The 17,987-nt window shown below is 31.7% G+C and overlaps 2 protein-coding genes and 1 long non-coding RNA gene across 6 annotated transcripts in view; all 3 read right to left on the reverse strand.

Moving 5' to 3' along the window:
- Positions 1-17,987, reverse strand: part of LOC143255322 (alanyl-tRNA editing protein Aarsd1-B) — a 56,556-nt gene that overhangs the window by 2,426 nt on the left and 36,143 nt on the right. For all 4 annotated transcript variants that reach the window (XM_076510792.1, XM_076510793.1, XM_076510794.1 and 1 more), the window contains 3 exons: positions 17,386-17,452; positions 14,332-14,423; positions 4,303-4,357 (listed from right to left, as the gene is read on the reverse strand). In XM_076510792.1, coding sequence (XP_076366907.1) covers positions 4,303-4,357; positions 14,332-14,423; positions 17,386-17,452 — 214 coding nt within the window. The remainder of the gene's footprint in view (positions 1-4,302; positions 4,358-14,331; positions 14,424-17,385; positions 17,453-17,987) is intronic.
- On the reverse strand, positions 10,312-11,738 carry LOC143254896 (uncharacterized; the record flags this gene model as incomplete). The annotated part of the gene is made up of 2 exons (XM_076509807.1): positions 10,312-11,361; positions 11,571-11,738. Coding segments are annotated over 2 exons (327 nt in total), but the record flags the coding sequence as incomplete, so codon positions are not given.
- Positions 10,312-13,682, reverse strand: LOC143255325 (uncharacterized). Its single transcript, XR_013030547.1, has 3 exons — positions 13,548-13,682; positions 13,109-13,207; positions 10,312-12,689 (listed from the first exon to the last, which is right to left on the reverse strand). It is a non-coding gene; the product is annotated as an uncharacterized LOC143255325 (long non-coding RNA).

Here is a 17,987-nt window from a genome sequence, read left to right on the forward strand (position 1 = left end):
CCATTTCTCACAGTTGTAATGACGACATGACAGTAAAATATGAGTTATTGTGACTTTAGTGTCACATAGGCCCACATTCGTGCATCAGTCTCAGATAAAAGAAAACAATGAGTTATAAAATTGTAACCAATGTGTAGTCTAGCTAGGACAACTTCCTTCTTCTGATCCTTACTGAAGCAAGACAGCCATCTCCAACAGAAGGTTTTATCTGGAAAGTCTTGTTATCACATTACTTACTCCAAGTCAACTGCCAGCTGGCACAGAGCCAAGCCCTGAACACAGAACCATAGTCCATTTTTGGGACAGACACAGTCATGATAGTACTAGAGCAGACAGACTTAGCAGTGGTGACAGCGAGCTCATTCCCATGAATACCAACATGGCCCGGTATCCAGAAGAAATGGATGATGAGAAATGAGTCAGTCAGTTTTAAATATCAACAAGAACAGGGTGAGAGCTAATGTGAAGCGATTCCAGGGCCAGTAGAGAGCTAAGCGAGTTAGTATAAATAGTACAATTTGAGTACTGCTTAGCTTCTATGTGATCCAGGGAAAGAGAAATGGTGTAGAGTTTAGAAACTGTAGAGAGAATTCTGTGTTCAACCACAGAGTCACAACAAACCATGGCACAGCCCACAGAGTTACATGATTTCACACCATCCGTATAAATGGGAATGGAATGATGGTTTGAAAGATGTTCAAGTAAAATATGGTACCTCCAATCAGGAATATCTGCCTTCTTCAGTGGAGACAGCAATGGTCATCCAAGGACAGACCCAATTCAGTTAACTGTGCCTGGATACGAAGGCCAAAAGGGGCAATAGCAGACCATCAATTCTGAAAAAAACATGGCCCACTGAGGAAGGAAAACATAACCCCAGGTGAGATGCTGCAGTAAGGATCAAAGTTTTGTTGCATACAGTAAAGACAGTTGTAAATAGCAGAGGTGTTGAGGAGGTTCACAGCATCTCATCGTGAATATCATCAGGTCTGACTGATGCACTGCCAGACTAATGAAGAGTAAGTTTGAGTTCCACCAGTGTAAGGGGCAGTTATACTCATAGAGGCAATCAATTCAAAAGGAAAGAGACAATCACTCTGTCCAAGTCTTGATGGCTAAGCAGGTGGGGGATGAAGCAAAAGTGCTAGATGCACGAGAAAAGCTTTTGATAAGAGTATTGGTAATGTTCTGGGCATCAGCAACTTCCTAACCATTGGAGAGCAAGATCAAAGGAGGGACAGAGTTATACTGCCTACTGACCTTGTGAATCTTGTCCCATATGACTTTGGAACTGGTGATAAAAGAGATGCTAGTTGTGAATTTAATCCAAGATTCTTTCTGGTTTTGATGTCTTACCTGCTAAGCATGTGTATAGGTCTGCTGGAAAGCAATGCAATTTGAAAGAGTGGGATATCTACGGAAGGTATTCCACGATCATTTTAGAGCCTTCCATGCCATTTGGCAGACAGGATTCCACCATGGACAAGGATACCATGGAAACTGTGTCAAGGTTTTAAGAACAGATTGAGCAGCTGGTTGGACAATTACTGGTGCCACACAGTCGTCTATCAATGGTTTGCAGATGATGGTAGGATCAAGTTTCAAGAGAACAGTGAAAGAGGGCCAAGATGGCATTGTCCAGCTTTCAACATCGTATGCAAAGGCAGACAAAGGCTGCCTGTCTACAGGAATTGAAAGCCAAAGTGGTGTGTTAGGGTTGGACCCCCTAACTGCCAAGATCTTCTCCTCCCCTTCACAGGTTGCCACACACAACAAACACGTAGGTGGATGTTTAGATTGCAGAAAACATTGAGTCATATTACCCTCCACCCATATTGATGAAGGGGTCAATTTGATCATGAAATTAGTAAAGAGTCATAAAGACTATGTAAATTTGGCAGGATACATTATTCAACACATTAAAGACATGCTAAATTTAGTGCTAACAAGCAATTATTTTCAGTTTAGTGAAATCCTCCATAACAGTTATCAGGTGTTACAATGGGTAATCACAAAGCTGTAACATTTTAAGTTATTTTCATGCATATGTTTAAAAGCAAGCCTTTCAAAACTGGTTTAAGAAAATGCACAAGAAGTGAGACATATGGACAACACATTTGGACTGACCCTTTAAGAAATTTACAAATCTACTATAATTTCTTCAACAGTTTCCCACTCTACTATATAATTCAGCCACCTGCTAGTACAGCAGTAAGTCTACAGCTTTACAACGCTCAAATCAGGGGTTTGATTCCCCTCGGTGAGCTCAACAGATGTGGCTTTGCTATGAGAAAAAAAACAAACATATTTACTATAAAATTCAATATTGGATATTCCAAAGAACCAGAATTTTTGTCATTCCTTGATGTTCAGGTTATCCTAAAAGATAACAAACCTGTAAGAAAACCATGCAATATGTCTTGTGATAAACCAGTATTTTTATATTACCACTCACATTACCCATTACAAGTTAGATGTTTAAGTATTACTGTACAATTTCACAGTATCAATATAACTTGTACCACTAATTATTTGATGGTAAATCAAAAACTATAAAAGTAATTGTACATAAATTAAACATCTATGGATATTGACAAACATTTATTGACAGGACTTTACAAAACTATGAAAACAGAGCCCACAGTAACAAGACAAAAAAAGTAATTTCACACAAATTTTGTTATACCTTGTGTCTTAACATTTCAGCTCATATTCGACAGCCATGCATACAATCAAGTCTTACAAGTCTTGAAATTAGTCTTACAGAGGATCCAAGTAAAGTTTTGAAATATATGTTAGTAAGATCAGCCTTTAGATCTAAAACATATAATAAACCCACAGACAGATGTGTAAGTTGTAAATCAGGTTTAAGAAGAAACTGTAACTACAAAAATGTTGAATACAGTTTCACATGCAAACTTTGTGATTCAACATACATTAGTGAAACAAGTACAACTATTATGGATAGATTTAATGAACACCCTTAAACTCTGCATACATTAGATAGTAAAGCCAGTCTTGTAGCTGAACATTTCATTGACAAATTTATATGCAAAAACGGCTCGTTTGGGTTGAGAAAATATTTTATATAGAAGAGCGAACAACGTTTTGACCTTCTTCGGTCATCGTCAGGTTCACAAAGAAAGAGGTAACTGACCGGAAGCTGACCACATGTTTAAAAGGGGTTGTGTAACTGAGTGTCGGAATGTAGAGGGCGGTATTAGATGTTTGAATATATAATGTTATTTATTTTATTATATTAATATAGGTATAAAGTTGTTCCTTTATATTGGTTTATTTTGGGTTTAAGCTGTTGTATAAGTAAGGCTTCCCTAATTTTGTGTTTGTTTATGTTTGTTTCTTTCATTATATATTCAAACATCTAATACCACCCTCTACATTCCGACACTCAGTTACACAACCCCTTTCAAACATGTGGTCAGTTTCCGGTCAGTTACCTCTTTCTTTGTGAACCTGACGATGACCGAAGAAGGTCGAAACGTTGTTCGCTCTTCTATGTAAAATATTTTCTTAACCCAAAGGAGCCGTTTTTGCATATAAATTTCTCAACAAGTGGGTTTCTCGACATCACTGATTTCATTGACAAACATGGTATATTTGATATTGATTATTCCATAGCAGCAAACATTTTATCAATATTATAGTTTTTCAGATGGAAAATGCAAAGAAGCCATATTAATTTCAGAGAACAAGCCATAGTTAAACAAAACAAATCAAACTTAAATTTTTAAATTTTGTTTTTGTATTTAATTAGTGTAATAACAAATCTGTTGCATTAAATAGTGTTATCTTGTTTGTTTGCTTGTGCATTCCATTTGTTTATTTATTCTCAGGCAGAATCCATTTTACTGCTCAGATTCAAATTATTTAAAATTTTTTATATAAGCCTAAATCAGCTGGCAAGTGTCTTGTTTGCCCTGATAAAGCTCTATTGGTGATACATTGGTTTAAATAAAAAACAACTATGGTTTATGAAGTAATATGTTATATTTAATTTATCCTTTTAATTCAATACAATTGGTGAGAAAAATATTAACTACAGTAAAAAATACAGTACTAGAAAGTGAAATTATAAATTATCACTGTCAGTGTTTCAGCACATATAGCTTTTACAAGAGCTCTGTTATCAAACCAAGTTAATTTTAAAAACTACCATTGCAAACTTAAGTACTTCAAATAAAAAATGATAAAGTACCAGTTTTTGTGTTCCCAAGTTCTAATCCCCTTTTATACTTTAACATTATTGTTATTTAAATTTATAGAATAAGCAAACACACCTACCTCATCTCCAATTTCATTTGACAAAATAGAGAGAAACTCGCCATCTCCTTCTCGTCTATGTTAGGTTAAAAAACAACAACACACGTTTAAACAATATGTTTAAATGACCTTATGAAGTATCTAATGAGTATATATGTAAGTTTTTACCAAATAAACTTATTTTCAACATGATGTATCCAGTTATTTTGAACTTTGTTGATGCTGCTACACTGCTTTAAATAATAAAAATGGGTATTTTTTAACACTTAATCAAAATTTTAAAATCTCTTTAAATTATACTGAAAGTACAGAATTTATCAGAAAAGTATGCAATGATGTACAGTATACAAAACTAAATACTTTTCCAGAAAACAAATACGTTTTTTCCTGTTCATTCCCAATTCATGCCTGAAGAATAAAGATCTACCTTATAAAAGCACATTATCAATTGTCTTTTCTCATAGCCTAACATATTTTTGAATTTTAGTATTTCACAATATTTAGAAGTATTAACATGTTTATCAGTATCAATACATTTTACATCAGTTAATTTCAAAGCAGTTCAATCATTGCTACTGATTCTAAATGTTCTTTGCATTTCACCTCTTCACTGTTTAAGCATGTAGTTATCAAATACAAATATTTTGTCAATATGACATTTCACAATACTGCTGTCTTTACTGACTAGGTCACAGGAACATCAAATAGTAACATAATCTTACAGAGCTTCTTGGACATGATTAAAACAATTTTTAGTTCGTGTGTACATAGTTTTATAATCATAACCTTCCATTTTTATACACACAAAAACTTGTGTTTCAACAATTTTCAAAAATTACTTTGAATATTCTAATTTGTATACAATATAAACTCAAATTAAATCATCATGATGGAGGATAACCCTTTTGAAACTGTCTCAATGGATTACACCAACCACATGATCCCAAAATAACTATCAGAATTTCCATACTGTAACTTTTAATGTTTTGTGTATCTTCATCAAATTATTCAAGCTGTTAGTAAACATTGCAAGTACTTTATTTACAAAAGTGCAGAATTTTTAATTAAGTATTTCTGTTTAAGAGTTTCTGTTGAGTCATTGTTGACTGTTCTGAGTGCAAAGTGTTTTCTGGTTTTAAATCAAAAATAATTTTCTTCATTTCAAAATTATCAAATTTTATTTATATAATCTCTATAATCTAAATAAATATCATTTTTCCACAAAAAGTTTATATTTTGTTAGTTTTTCTACCCACACGCTGTATTCAATTGTTCAATCTGACAAAAATTGTAACCACCACACAAAATAAAATAAACAGTACAGTTTTATCCTATCTTAGCACTAAGCCAAAGTGCTTCTTCTAAGAGTTTCTACTTCTGTTTTCATCCAGTTTCTATGCTTATTTTACTGTTAGTGGTTGAAGTAAAAACCTGTTAAACATAAAGCAATGAATAACTGCTCAAGTAAGTACACTATTTATTTGACACAGTTGACAACAAAGAAGCAGCTGCAATAATCTGCGACTCCTACAAAGGTTATATCATAATCCTGCCTCTAAGAGCACAGTGGGAGAGGATTTATTCACTTATTTATAGTACAGTGGTTGAAGAGAGACTTGTCTGAAGCAATTAAAGTGCAGAAAATATTTATGTAATGGCTCTTATCTAAAGTGTGGACTGGTCATATAAACTTGGAGGATATTTGAATGTTAGTTAGCTTTCCACAGTGGTCAGAATTTAGCAGTGTAATTGCATTTACTGATAAATGCTTAATTTTTGGTGATTCTTATTAAAATAAAATGTAAACATTTAACTTGTAAAATGTTGATATCCCTTTGTGATATTCTAAAGATTATCACATTAAAATGTGAAAACTGTAAAGTAAAAAATTGTATTTCTATGCACTATATAAAACTCAGAGTCCAAATGCAATAAACAACATTAAATAATGAATTTGTTTTATTGTAAATAATGGAAAAAATCAAAATTAAATATTTTATTCTTCTGAAACTACATACTGTTATGCAAGAAACTGTCCAACAGATGTAATAACACAGGCAACAAATGAAGGGCAAAGTTATGTTACTTTTCAATAAATTTTAATGGATAACAATGAACACAATTACACATACTGTACAACACACTTGTGTACAAATAAAATATTTATACCAAACCAAAAACCCTTAAGTTGTCTACTTAATTATATTTGTTTCACTGGATGTTGAAACTCTGCTGGAGTTTAACAGTCTCAGTCTTTTATTGAATTTTATAGTGATTCCTTTCTGTGATCCTTTATATTCGACTGTTAATTCAATTTCTTCTTGATACTTTTTGTATCCTTCCATAGATTGTAATATTCTTTATTACCATCCAATGCCAACTAATCAGCCAAATAGTTAATTGTAAGAAATATTCATGGTATAGGAATATTATCCAAGTTGGAATGTAAGTTTTCAGATGCCTTATTATGCATTATACAGTATTACTACAACTTGCTAAAAGAAAGAAAAACTCTGTCTACAATGCAACTTCACTCTTTACAGGCTTCCACAGAAATACCAGCATATTCTATAATTTATGATGCACTTACATAATTGCTTATAACTTATTATTTGCCAATCCCAGAGACAAACATCACTTATCAAACAAAAAAATTTGCACATGATAATAAATTTTATATAACTGTCATTAAAGCTCACATAATAAACATTGGATCTTCACATGTCATTATTTCACTTCAATGAATAATAATTTACACAATATTTATATAAGTACACAAATAAACATATAGATACATTAATACTATTATCATAATTACATGCATGCCTCTAAACAGAGCATCAGTAACTACATTGTCTTTGTTTGTTTTTGAATTTCAATCAAAAATACACAAGGGCTATCTGCACTAGCCATCCCTAATTTAGCAGTGAAAGACTAAAGGCAGCTAGTAATCACCACCTATCACCAACGTTTGATCTACTGTTTTACCAATGAATAGTGAGATTGATCATCACATTATAATGCCCCCACAGCTGAAAGGGTGAGTATGTTTGGTGTGACAAGGATTCAAACCTGTGACCCTCAGTTTACGACTCGAGCTCCTTCACCACCTGGTCATGCCAAGCCTTACATTATCTTTGCATATGCTTAATATCCAAATTATACTCCTACAACACCAGTCTACAATCTAATATTTATTTTGTTTTTGTTCCTCAACTTGCTCAAAAATGTAAGTGGATTATGGTCCATGTATACAACTACAGAATTTACAGAAGAGCAAATACAAACATCAAAATGTTGCAAGGCTAACAGTTCCTTCTCATTGGTGGAATAATTCTTTTGGTGACACTTGAACTTTTTAGAAAGAGTAACAAAACTATTTTCAATTCTATCATCCCTATACTACCACAGAATGGCACCCATACCAAGACCACTGGCTTCAGTAGTCAACTTTAACCATTTGTACTTGACAAACAAACTTGAAAACTGTTCTTTTTGAATTGTACTCATGTGTCCTAATTTGTTTAATCAAGATTTGCTAAGATTTCAGAATTACAGAGTTTAGCCTTCACAGCATTTTTATCTTTAAAAATATTTTCAGTGACACTAACATCATTTTGTTCAGTTATTGGTGTAATACCTATCTATGTCATTGGCTACAACAGATGACTCATTATGATCGTAGTATGGATTAAACAAATTAACATGACACAGCTGAGTGAATTTTGTACAGTCGGGTGTTTCAACACATAATCATGATCACTCACTTTTTTTTACCACCTGATGAGGGTTAGGAAACTTTTCCTACAAAGGGTGACTTTTGACTGGTGGCACAAGGACTTTATCACCTGGCTTAATTGACCATTCTTTTGCATTTTTGTCATACCATGTCTTCATTTTACCCAATGCTGATTTGATGATTTCATGAATTAACTCATACAACCTACGGAGTCCTACTCTAAACTTGGAGACATAATCTGATAAATTCAGACTGTTTGACTTGTTATTCAATCAGGTTTCTCACTGTATGACCAAATACTAACTCAAATGGACTGAAACCAAGAGATTCCCATACCGACTCACAAGCAGCAAACAAGAATTTCTGAAAGAAATACCCTCATTCCATTTGTTGTCATTCTAAAGAAAGTAAGTCTTAATAATATTTCAAAGTAGAGTGAAACCATTTCAGAGCTCCCAGAGACTTTGGTTGACATACACTAGACTTTAACTACTTGACTCCTAAATGGTTTAAGACTTGTTGAAAAAGACCATACACGAAATCCAATCTTTGATCAAACTGCACTTCTTTTGGAAGACCAACTAAGGCAAAAAAATTGATCACAGCCTTGAAAATTTTGCATGTCCTAATAATTCTTAATAGAATGGCTTCAGCAAACCAGAAGAAAGCACATATAATAGTCAACAGATACTCATTTACAGGTTTTGTTTTTGATAGTGGACAAACACAATCAATAATGTCTCTGATGAATGATTTATTAAATGCAGAAATTAGCTGCAGCAGAGCAACAAGGGCTAAATACTTGGTTTATCAACCATCTGATGTGTAGCAAGGCCTGTGAAGCTTGGACATGTTATGCTTTGGACCTGGCAATGAAAAATGTTACATTTTTGGTTTACATCTGTTTGTTCACCCACTGAAATCTCCTGCGCTAGTCTAATTTTCTCTAGTCTGTATCTGTTTGGCAATATGGTATAAAATAAGCAACTCTTCATTGGCAGGAAGGTTAGCTGAATGCCATTTTCTCATAACTACATCATCATTAATCAAATATTCCACAGGGGCATTCTCTAATTCATCCTCAGGGAGATCCTTATCCAAAAGTTAAGTAATCTTGTTTATTTATTTAGAATTAAGCACAAAACTACATAATGGGCTATCTATGCTCTGCCCACCATGGGTATCGAAACCCGGTTTTTAGTGTGTAAGTCCACAGACATACCATTGTGCCACTGGGGGACAAGTAATCTTGAGATCTCTCTTTACTACTTTAAGAGAAGCTGACTTTTCAAAGACAAACTTTATCCCTAGGAGGATGAGTGTTACAGGACACATATGTATGTAACAAACCAAAAGAATCATTCTATAAAACAATTTTAATCTTTGCTAAATTTTCAGTGTTTTCTGAAGCCCTTTTGGCCATAATGCAAGTCCCTGCACAGACTGGAAATAAATTTGACTTTTTCACCTCAACGACTTTAATATCCTCACTAATGCTTGGCTTAGAAAAATAAAAGGATTAGTAATCATCCTTAACTGGAAAAGTAGGGCTAACCTCCATGGTAACAAATCCCCCTTGCAAAAATGTTCTATAAAACATCTTGGAGGATTATTTAGGGTCACATAGGAAATTTCAAGGACATCACTATATCTTTTTGATGTAAAACCATTACCTTCTACAGGACAAATTTCCATCCTACAGGATATAAAGCAGGTTTAAAAGCAGTCTTATGCAACAGACTGAAGTTCTATATGACAAAGACATGGTTAGGCTCAGTCCTGTAGGGCAAACTGAAGTAAGAAACAAAGTACGTTTAAACTCATTCTTATTGCACAAACTGAAAAATTGTACAACATAAAGAAGACAGATTTACAATAGTTGACTCACTCTTAATAAACAAATTAACACTAGATATATTCTGCAACTTTTAAGATTTTCAAATCAGTGTTTCCATAAATATGATATAGAACTGTATTTTTGTTGGCTTAGAGATATCCATGTCATTGGATCGCCAGTTTCTTATAAGGTTATATAAAAGAAAATAAAGTCTGAATAATATACACTATTTAGAGATACACTAAAATTTTGTGTTAGTTCCAGATGTTCTTAGAGAGCATTTTAAACAGGCCAATATAATTTTCAGGAATAGTTATCACATGCTGTTTAAAACATAAAAAATATAATGTGACAGTTTATAAGAATTTGACAGTTTAAAATTATCCAGCATTAGTTTTACTAAGCAATTAAATTTTCTATAAATCAATTTTAATGAAAGAAATATATAAAAATGTCAAAGAAACATTTTATTTTCAAAAATATCACATTATAATACACAATTAAAAACATATATAAAAACATACACAACAACTTTATTTTTAAATGTAAAAACAAACACAAACTATGTCACCGTAATTAAACATTAAAATCAGTATATATGTTTCTAATTGGCTTAATACACATAAATGTATTGGTAAATTTACTTAAAATCAAAGACAAAGATAAAAAATTCAATGCAGATTTTTTTTATTTAATCTTCCTCCCTTAGGTTTGGTATTATGCACACATAAAATTTATTAGTTTCATTTGAACATATTTTTATATCTTCTACAAAAAAGACATCAACTCATTTATCTTCCTTCATTTCAATTAAAAAATTCCTGAAGATATTTTAAAAGATAAGTGCTGTACTAAGTGCTTTTATTAATGGTTTTACTATAATAGCAACAGTGTCTTTATTAATTATACACATTTTATTTTCACAATGTTATAACAGCAACAACAATGTCCATTATTGTGTCATTTTCAAACTCTACTATAGAGTTTAATTGTTTTGTACTTTTTAAAATTCTGTTTATGGCATAAAACAGGTTGAAAAGTAAATCTTTTATAATCCCCCAAAATTACATGCTCTACCAAACAATCTACAAATAAATTCTTCAATAACTGCAATTTTATATTTTCTTAGAAGACCAAGAGTGATAAGTTCACTACCAAGTTTTCTAGAATGTAACAAATGAATCCCACACAGAGCCTAGTAATTTGTTAAGCAAACAGCTTACATGTTAACTGTTTCCAAAATTGTTTATTTCCGAATTTCTTGGTAAATACAGTAAGTTTCACATATTTGCTTAGAGATGTATGTGTTGCTTAAAAAAAATGTTTCAAAACCATGTTATAATCCTCATACATGAAAGTAGTCCACCACAGTGGTCCCCAGTAATAAACTTATCTCTAAAATGTGCAACAAAAAATGAATGTTAATAGTAATATGACATTGTCCATACACAATATTAGTTTCTTTCACAAATCTTCTCAGAACAAGTTTAACTTGTTCATCAGTTTATCTGGCTACTGAATCGTCAAAAAGTGCCCAGTGTTTTAAATAACGCAGGTAATTTTCTGTAAAAAGTAGAAAGTGAATAATATGGTAATAATGATCACCATTCAGTTGTTTTCCAGCATTTCTTATCAAGAAGAGACCATGAAGTTCCTGTGGCTTCTGTTAGTGGTGTAATTTGTTTGGGATGTCTATCAAGTTCAGTTATCACATCTTCCTGTATACCATAGAGTTCTGTGATGTTTTGAATTTAGCCATAAAAAAACAAGCATTCTAACAACACCTAGTAGCACACAATGCATGTATTCAGATACAAGACTTATAAATGTTGAAAAAGATAAAAATAGCAAAGGAGAGGGTCTCTCTTGATACCAGTGACAGAATGTTCAACTTTAACTGTTTGGATTATCAGTTTCATGTTGCTCACTACTATTGAATGTATACTTACTGTATTCTTCTAATGGATAAACTCTAGTAAAGCCATTATCTTCTAGTATTACTTTACCAGGGTGTAAGCAAAACTCACCCCCATACAGTCCACTAAACTGATTTGTATTTCTGAGCTGTAGTCTTGAAACTGAATCAGATGAGCACACACAAGTATGCAATTTTACAACTTTCTCTTATTGGAAACCAAGAATAACACATGTATTGTGAAGTAATTTTCAATCATCCACAAATGTCTTCAAGTAAATCTCCAAACACGGTTTACCTGAGCCAGCCCACAAATGAGATAGTACAATATTGTTACATCACTTTTCAGGTGAAAGTTCAGTTGCTAAAACTTAAATTGACCAGATGCTTTGTTTTGAGAAACTGAAAAACTGAAACTAACTCACAGCTCTGCTGTTTGAAAATACATGTGGATCAAAAACAAGATCCTTGGCTAGTTTATACAATTTTCCTGTCTGTTGCTCTGCTGTCACTTGTGATACAACATATGTTTTCCTTTTCAATCACATATTTAGGTTATCTTCTCAATGATATTTGAATGAAATAACCATTTTCTTTTAAGATCTTTTTCATGTCAAAACATTCAGCATGTACTGAACAATTCTGAATTTCTTTACATATATTATCCACAGACAAAACTTTCATAAAAGATTCAGTAAAATGGTATGTGATTTCACAATAGTTAAAAATCTAAAATATTTATAAAACATATGTTTAGATAGTTTTGGAAATTCTTATATCAAACATATTAGTGTCAGCACGTCTAGTAATGCATCATCCAAAATCTTATGTCTGGTAGCATATGACATGATTAATATCACACTTCCTTTTGTAAAATGGGGAGAATCAGGATAAAATGGCTCATAATAACTTGTAGCCTGCAGAAAATAAAAGAAAAATACATTAAAATAACTTAAATAAATGTTTTCCATAACAAAGATTATTCTTAGTTGTTTCATTGTAGCACATATTTTGGACAAAATAAGCATGAAATTATGTAGTAGATAAAAAAAATTAAAATACTTTAAGATATTTTAATTATCTTGAAACATTGCAATATAATTATTTATATTTAACTTCTGAGTTATCCACTTGTACATATATGTATAAAACATCAAAAAAACAAATTTCTCATCTGTTTAGAAAATTAAGCACAGAATCGACAGATGCTTTTCAGTTTTAGTTTTCAATATGGAATAAATAAAACAGCAAAATAACTGACAGTATACACAATTACTACAAAAGTAACAAACTTTATAATTTTAATAAAAAACAATATCTTTAAGTGAATACTTACCTTCTCCTTTGTACTACCTTGGTCATTCTGCCACCTCTGAATTGTTAGGTGGTAGTCGTTCATTGAATGTCTGGTTTCTCTCATTCACTTAAATCTTGTCTTGATATAAATATAAGATAAGAAGAAAAAGAATAAACTTAGAAAAATATACATCAGTTATTTTCATTAAAAATATAAGGCATATTGAATAAAATGTATTTCAGTAAATATTTGTTTTGTCAAATCAATGACACAATTTACAATTTATTTTTTTATCCTGTTGTCCTATTTTCACTAAAATAACCTTAGTATGTTAAACTAAAGTCTTTGGAACAAAGCAACATAAAATTGTTCCAGTTTTGACTTGATGAGGAGACATTATAATATTAGTTTAAATACTTTTAATTTTAATAGCTACACATGACTAAATAGCCCTGGTAATATGTAAATGAACACTTACTGAATCTTTTTCAGGCTCAATCTCACTTCCAGTGTCACAATGGTTTGGGCATGAACTGCTACTAATAATGATGTCATGAACTTGGTGTTCATCACTTTCGTTTTCTAGGCAGCTTGTGTAATTTCTGATAATCAACTATTACTGGACAACACCAGTGACATAAACAAAACTCACTCATTATAAATGCATGCTCCCCAGCAAGAGGGAGGCATTAAAATTTACATAAATGTAATAACACTTTTAGAAACATTTGTGTGATATTTCAAATAATTTCACCAATTAGTTTTATTTTTGGAATGGAATACAGTGATAGCAATGTTAGATCACCTTGTCAAAGTACAAGAAGGCCAAGATAATCCTGCTATTAAATACAAACTTGTTTTGAATTACAAGGACAACACATGACACATATTCTGTAAAATTTGTTCAAATGCATACAGCTTGAAACTTTTTGGACACCCTAAAGTTAGTAAATAACAGTGTTATCAACAAAAGAAAAATATAAAACAAAAATATTAATTGACAGGATTCCTATTTATAACTTGTTATTGACATACCTTAAAGAAAAAACAAACCTATCTAATAAGGTGACAAACATTGGTGCAATTACTTTTGAAATGGCCTTAATGGAATAGACAAAAATAAAAACAATAAGACAAAATATAATGTCCTTAAAAGGCAAGTAAAATGTTATAACTAGAAATATTCATTATATATGTTATATTATCTATGAAAATAAGAAAAAGTAGTAAATGTTAAATACAAATGACACTATGACTCTCACCTGTGCAGAGAATAATAAGATGGTTTTGGTACTAAATGTCTGAATTTTTCAGCTTCCAGAAGAGCTAAATCTCTTAGTACAATTAAAGCATTCTGAAAGAATAAAAAATACAGTTTATTTAATCAAAAAATATTTTACAGCAAATTATTAATATGCAAACAACAACTGTATCATAAAGTTTTTAGGACATGTTCCATTCTAAAATAAGTATTAAATGCTAATTATTTCATGTTGAAAGTAAAACAGTAACATATGCCAATGAAGATATTTATACAAGAACATTTCATGTTTTTCATTAATTTGTAAAGAGACCTAACACCTAGCCTCATGTCTTCTTTTCCATTCAAATAAGACTTTATCAACTAAATAAAAAGTAATTCAGTCATTTTCAGAGATACAGACATCCAATAGTACCATAGTAACAAAGCATGACATTCTAACGTAAAACATTTAAACACCGTTTCTTATAGGTATGATGTATTTATGTTTGAAACACTAACAGGAATTAAGTTCTTTAGATAAGAACAAAGGATGGGAATAAACAGATCCAGAAATCTTAGAGCTGGACCATTCATGGAATTTAAATGATTAATTTTTGGGCTCATAAACTGATTGCACTCAACTATTCAGTTATTCTCACATGAGACTGATCTTCTATTTCTCAGCATGTTTTAACTTTCAGACATTTTTAACTTCTGTTCCTTTAACATGGTAAGCACTTTCAGATACAACAATTTAGCATTAAGCTAGTTTGTATATCCTAAACTTTTGTACAATAACATGTATTACATATGTATTGTAGTAAAAAACATGTAACAAACTCAATATAGAATTAATACTCTATAGTGGGCTTCTTTCAACAAATTCTTTGTGAAAAATAAATGTCCTCAGATTTCATGCATGCAAACTAGTAAAATTATTTTCAGTGTGTGATAGATAATCTAGTGAAAACGAATTCATACTGATCCTAGGAAATCAAAGATACTAAAATGTTTACCATATGGCAAAAAGAGTTGTGATGATACTTTACAAAAATGAAAATGGTTCATAAGTTGAAAACCAAACTAATGCTGTTACATATTGTAAGACTGTTATTATTTTAGTAATTAAATGAGCAAGTTATTCAGCTATCAAATTTATTTTCAGTAAATAAGGAATAATGAATGTAAAGTTTCTGTATCTATTTTGTAATTAAAGCAATTTAATCTTAAGTTACACTGGTTATTTATGTAAACTCAAACAATAGGCATTACTGTAGCTATTTATGCAACTAACAGCTAATAGACTATTCTTCCATATTCATGTGGTGGATACAAACAATATTATTACAAACAGTTCTGCTAAAGAAGGCAGTACTAGCTACTGTGATATGTGAGAAATAAACTGGTGTGTATCTGAAGTTAAACGACACTGAATAATGGCAAATCTACTAATGAGGTCAGATACTTCTATTAATTTCTTGACAAAAAGAATAGGTTATGAATTCCTTAAAGATAGCAGTTAAAAATTAAGAAGAGTGACAAATAGCTGTAATAGCTTTGCCATAATGATACAAAAACAAAAAGAAATAGAAATAAGGCACCTATGATGAAAAGGGAAGTGTTTGGTGGCAACAGGGACATAAATCTTAGCCCTAAAGTCATTATTTAACACGTTGGCTCTCAAGCCTATTTTGCCGGTACTTTCCAGGGTCTCACTGATCATTTTACAATTACTTTTTTAAGGAAGAGTGTATATGTAGCTGTTGTGTCCCAGTCAATAAGTGGTCCTTTAAAAAGAAATTAGAGCACAATTCACCAGTGGTTAATCTTGGATCTTACGTGAAGACTATCACAACCCTCTGGCAGGCCATGTGGAAGCCAACATGTTAACACCTATAATTATTAGGTTATTTAGATTCAAACCAGAACAAATATGAATTGCTCAAATACACAAACTTTTTCAGTATAGGCTTGGTCCCACGGATTTACTTTGTGACCATTTTGTACTTGTTAAAGTTTAGGTGCTATAACTTTTAAATTAGTAAGCATATCTTCATGAAATTTTGCAGATTATCAGTAAACATTATAAGGCTTTCATGAGCAAAATACCACATTTTTTTTTATTAAGTTGTACAAATTATTTATTTATTTATTAATGCCTGCCTGCCTGCCTGTTAATTTACTGTTCAGCTGCTTAAGAACAAAGGATGGGAATAAACAGATTCAGAAATCTTACTTGAATGCAGACAGGCAGGCAAAATAGGCTTGAGAGCCAACGTGTTGAATAATGACTTGAGGACTGAGATTTAAGTCCCTGTTGCCACCAAACACTTCCCTTTTCATCATAGATGCCTTATTTCTATTTCTTTTTTTTTTTCATTATGGCAAAGATACTACAGCTATTTACCACTCTTAATTTTTAACTGCCAACTTGAAGAAAGACAGAAAAATAACCTGCCTGTTAGTGTTTCAAAAATGGTACTATTGGATGTATGTATCTCTGAAAATGACCCAAATGCTTCAAAGATAGAGGTTTGATAAAAGGAGCATATGTGTATAACATGATTCATCTTGATTTGAATGTAGAAGCAGTACTAGTGTAACAGTGCTATGATTAGTCTATGTGAACAAACAATAGCATCATTTTAAACTGAGAAATTTTATGTAGAATTTCTAACTGTATTAAGAAAAAATTTAACACTTTCGTTACATATGAAATACAATTTATGAAGTCCAGAAATCAGTTATTAGTCAGAACATCAAAGACTCAGCACACAGTAAACAACAGTAGCCAGTCAAGTGTAGTAGTCAACAATCTTCAACATCACCCACATTCACTATGAACTGTCTTTAATACCTACACTTCAAAAGTCCTAGTACCTAAATTTATAAGCCAGTCAGTAGGAAATACTATTTTGCCCAATGTGTGTGGGTGATGTAAGAACAATAATACATGTTAAATTTTAATTACATCAGAAAAAATATTTTATAAGAACCAACTACTTAGTATTGGATTATAAAAGATCTTATTAACTGTTCAAACTTCCACTTTTCACATCATAATAAAGTTTACCTTTTGAGTTGTTTTTAAAGCCTTCTGCATCTTTTCTACCATTTGAACATGTTCTTCAGGTCTACATCTAAATGCCAAGATCAAACAACAACAAAAAACCCACATTAACCAATTAAAATTTGCTTGTTTATTATTATTAAATAAATACTTCAGTTTTGTAAAAACAAAACTTTATAAAAACTGTATACTGTCATACTTATATACCAAATAAATATTAAAAGTTAAGTTTGCTTAGCCTGTTACAAATAATTTATTATAAAGTCCAGAGCCTCCTGCTTGTGAGATTATGGCTATGGCCATCAGAAAACATTACTGCCTGTCAGCACTAGGCTTGGTGAAGTAGTAGCTACATCTAACTATGCATGAAGATATTTTAAGAATGTTGAGCTGCAACAAATCCAGAGGTCCCTAGAACTTTCACAGAAGCATAAAGAAAATACAAAGCAATACTTAGTAGCCTGAAACATCAATGTGAAAAATTGGAAAACGCTAGCTCTTACTTATTTAATATCTAACAGGTTCTTCTGTGAAAAAAGGTGCAAAATCTTTTGAAAAATAATTCCAAACACAGGAAGAAGAAAAAAATAGATGGAATAACCAAA

This window comes from Tachypleus tridentatus, chromosome 7 (assembly GCF_004210375.1).
Source record: "Tachypleus tridentatus isolate NWPU-2018 chromosome 7, ASM421037v1, whole genome shotgun sequence".
Taxonomy (NCBI): Eukaryota; Metazoa; Arthropoda; class Merostomata; order Xiphosura; family Limulidae; genus Tachypleus; species Tachypleus tridentatus.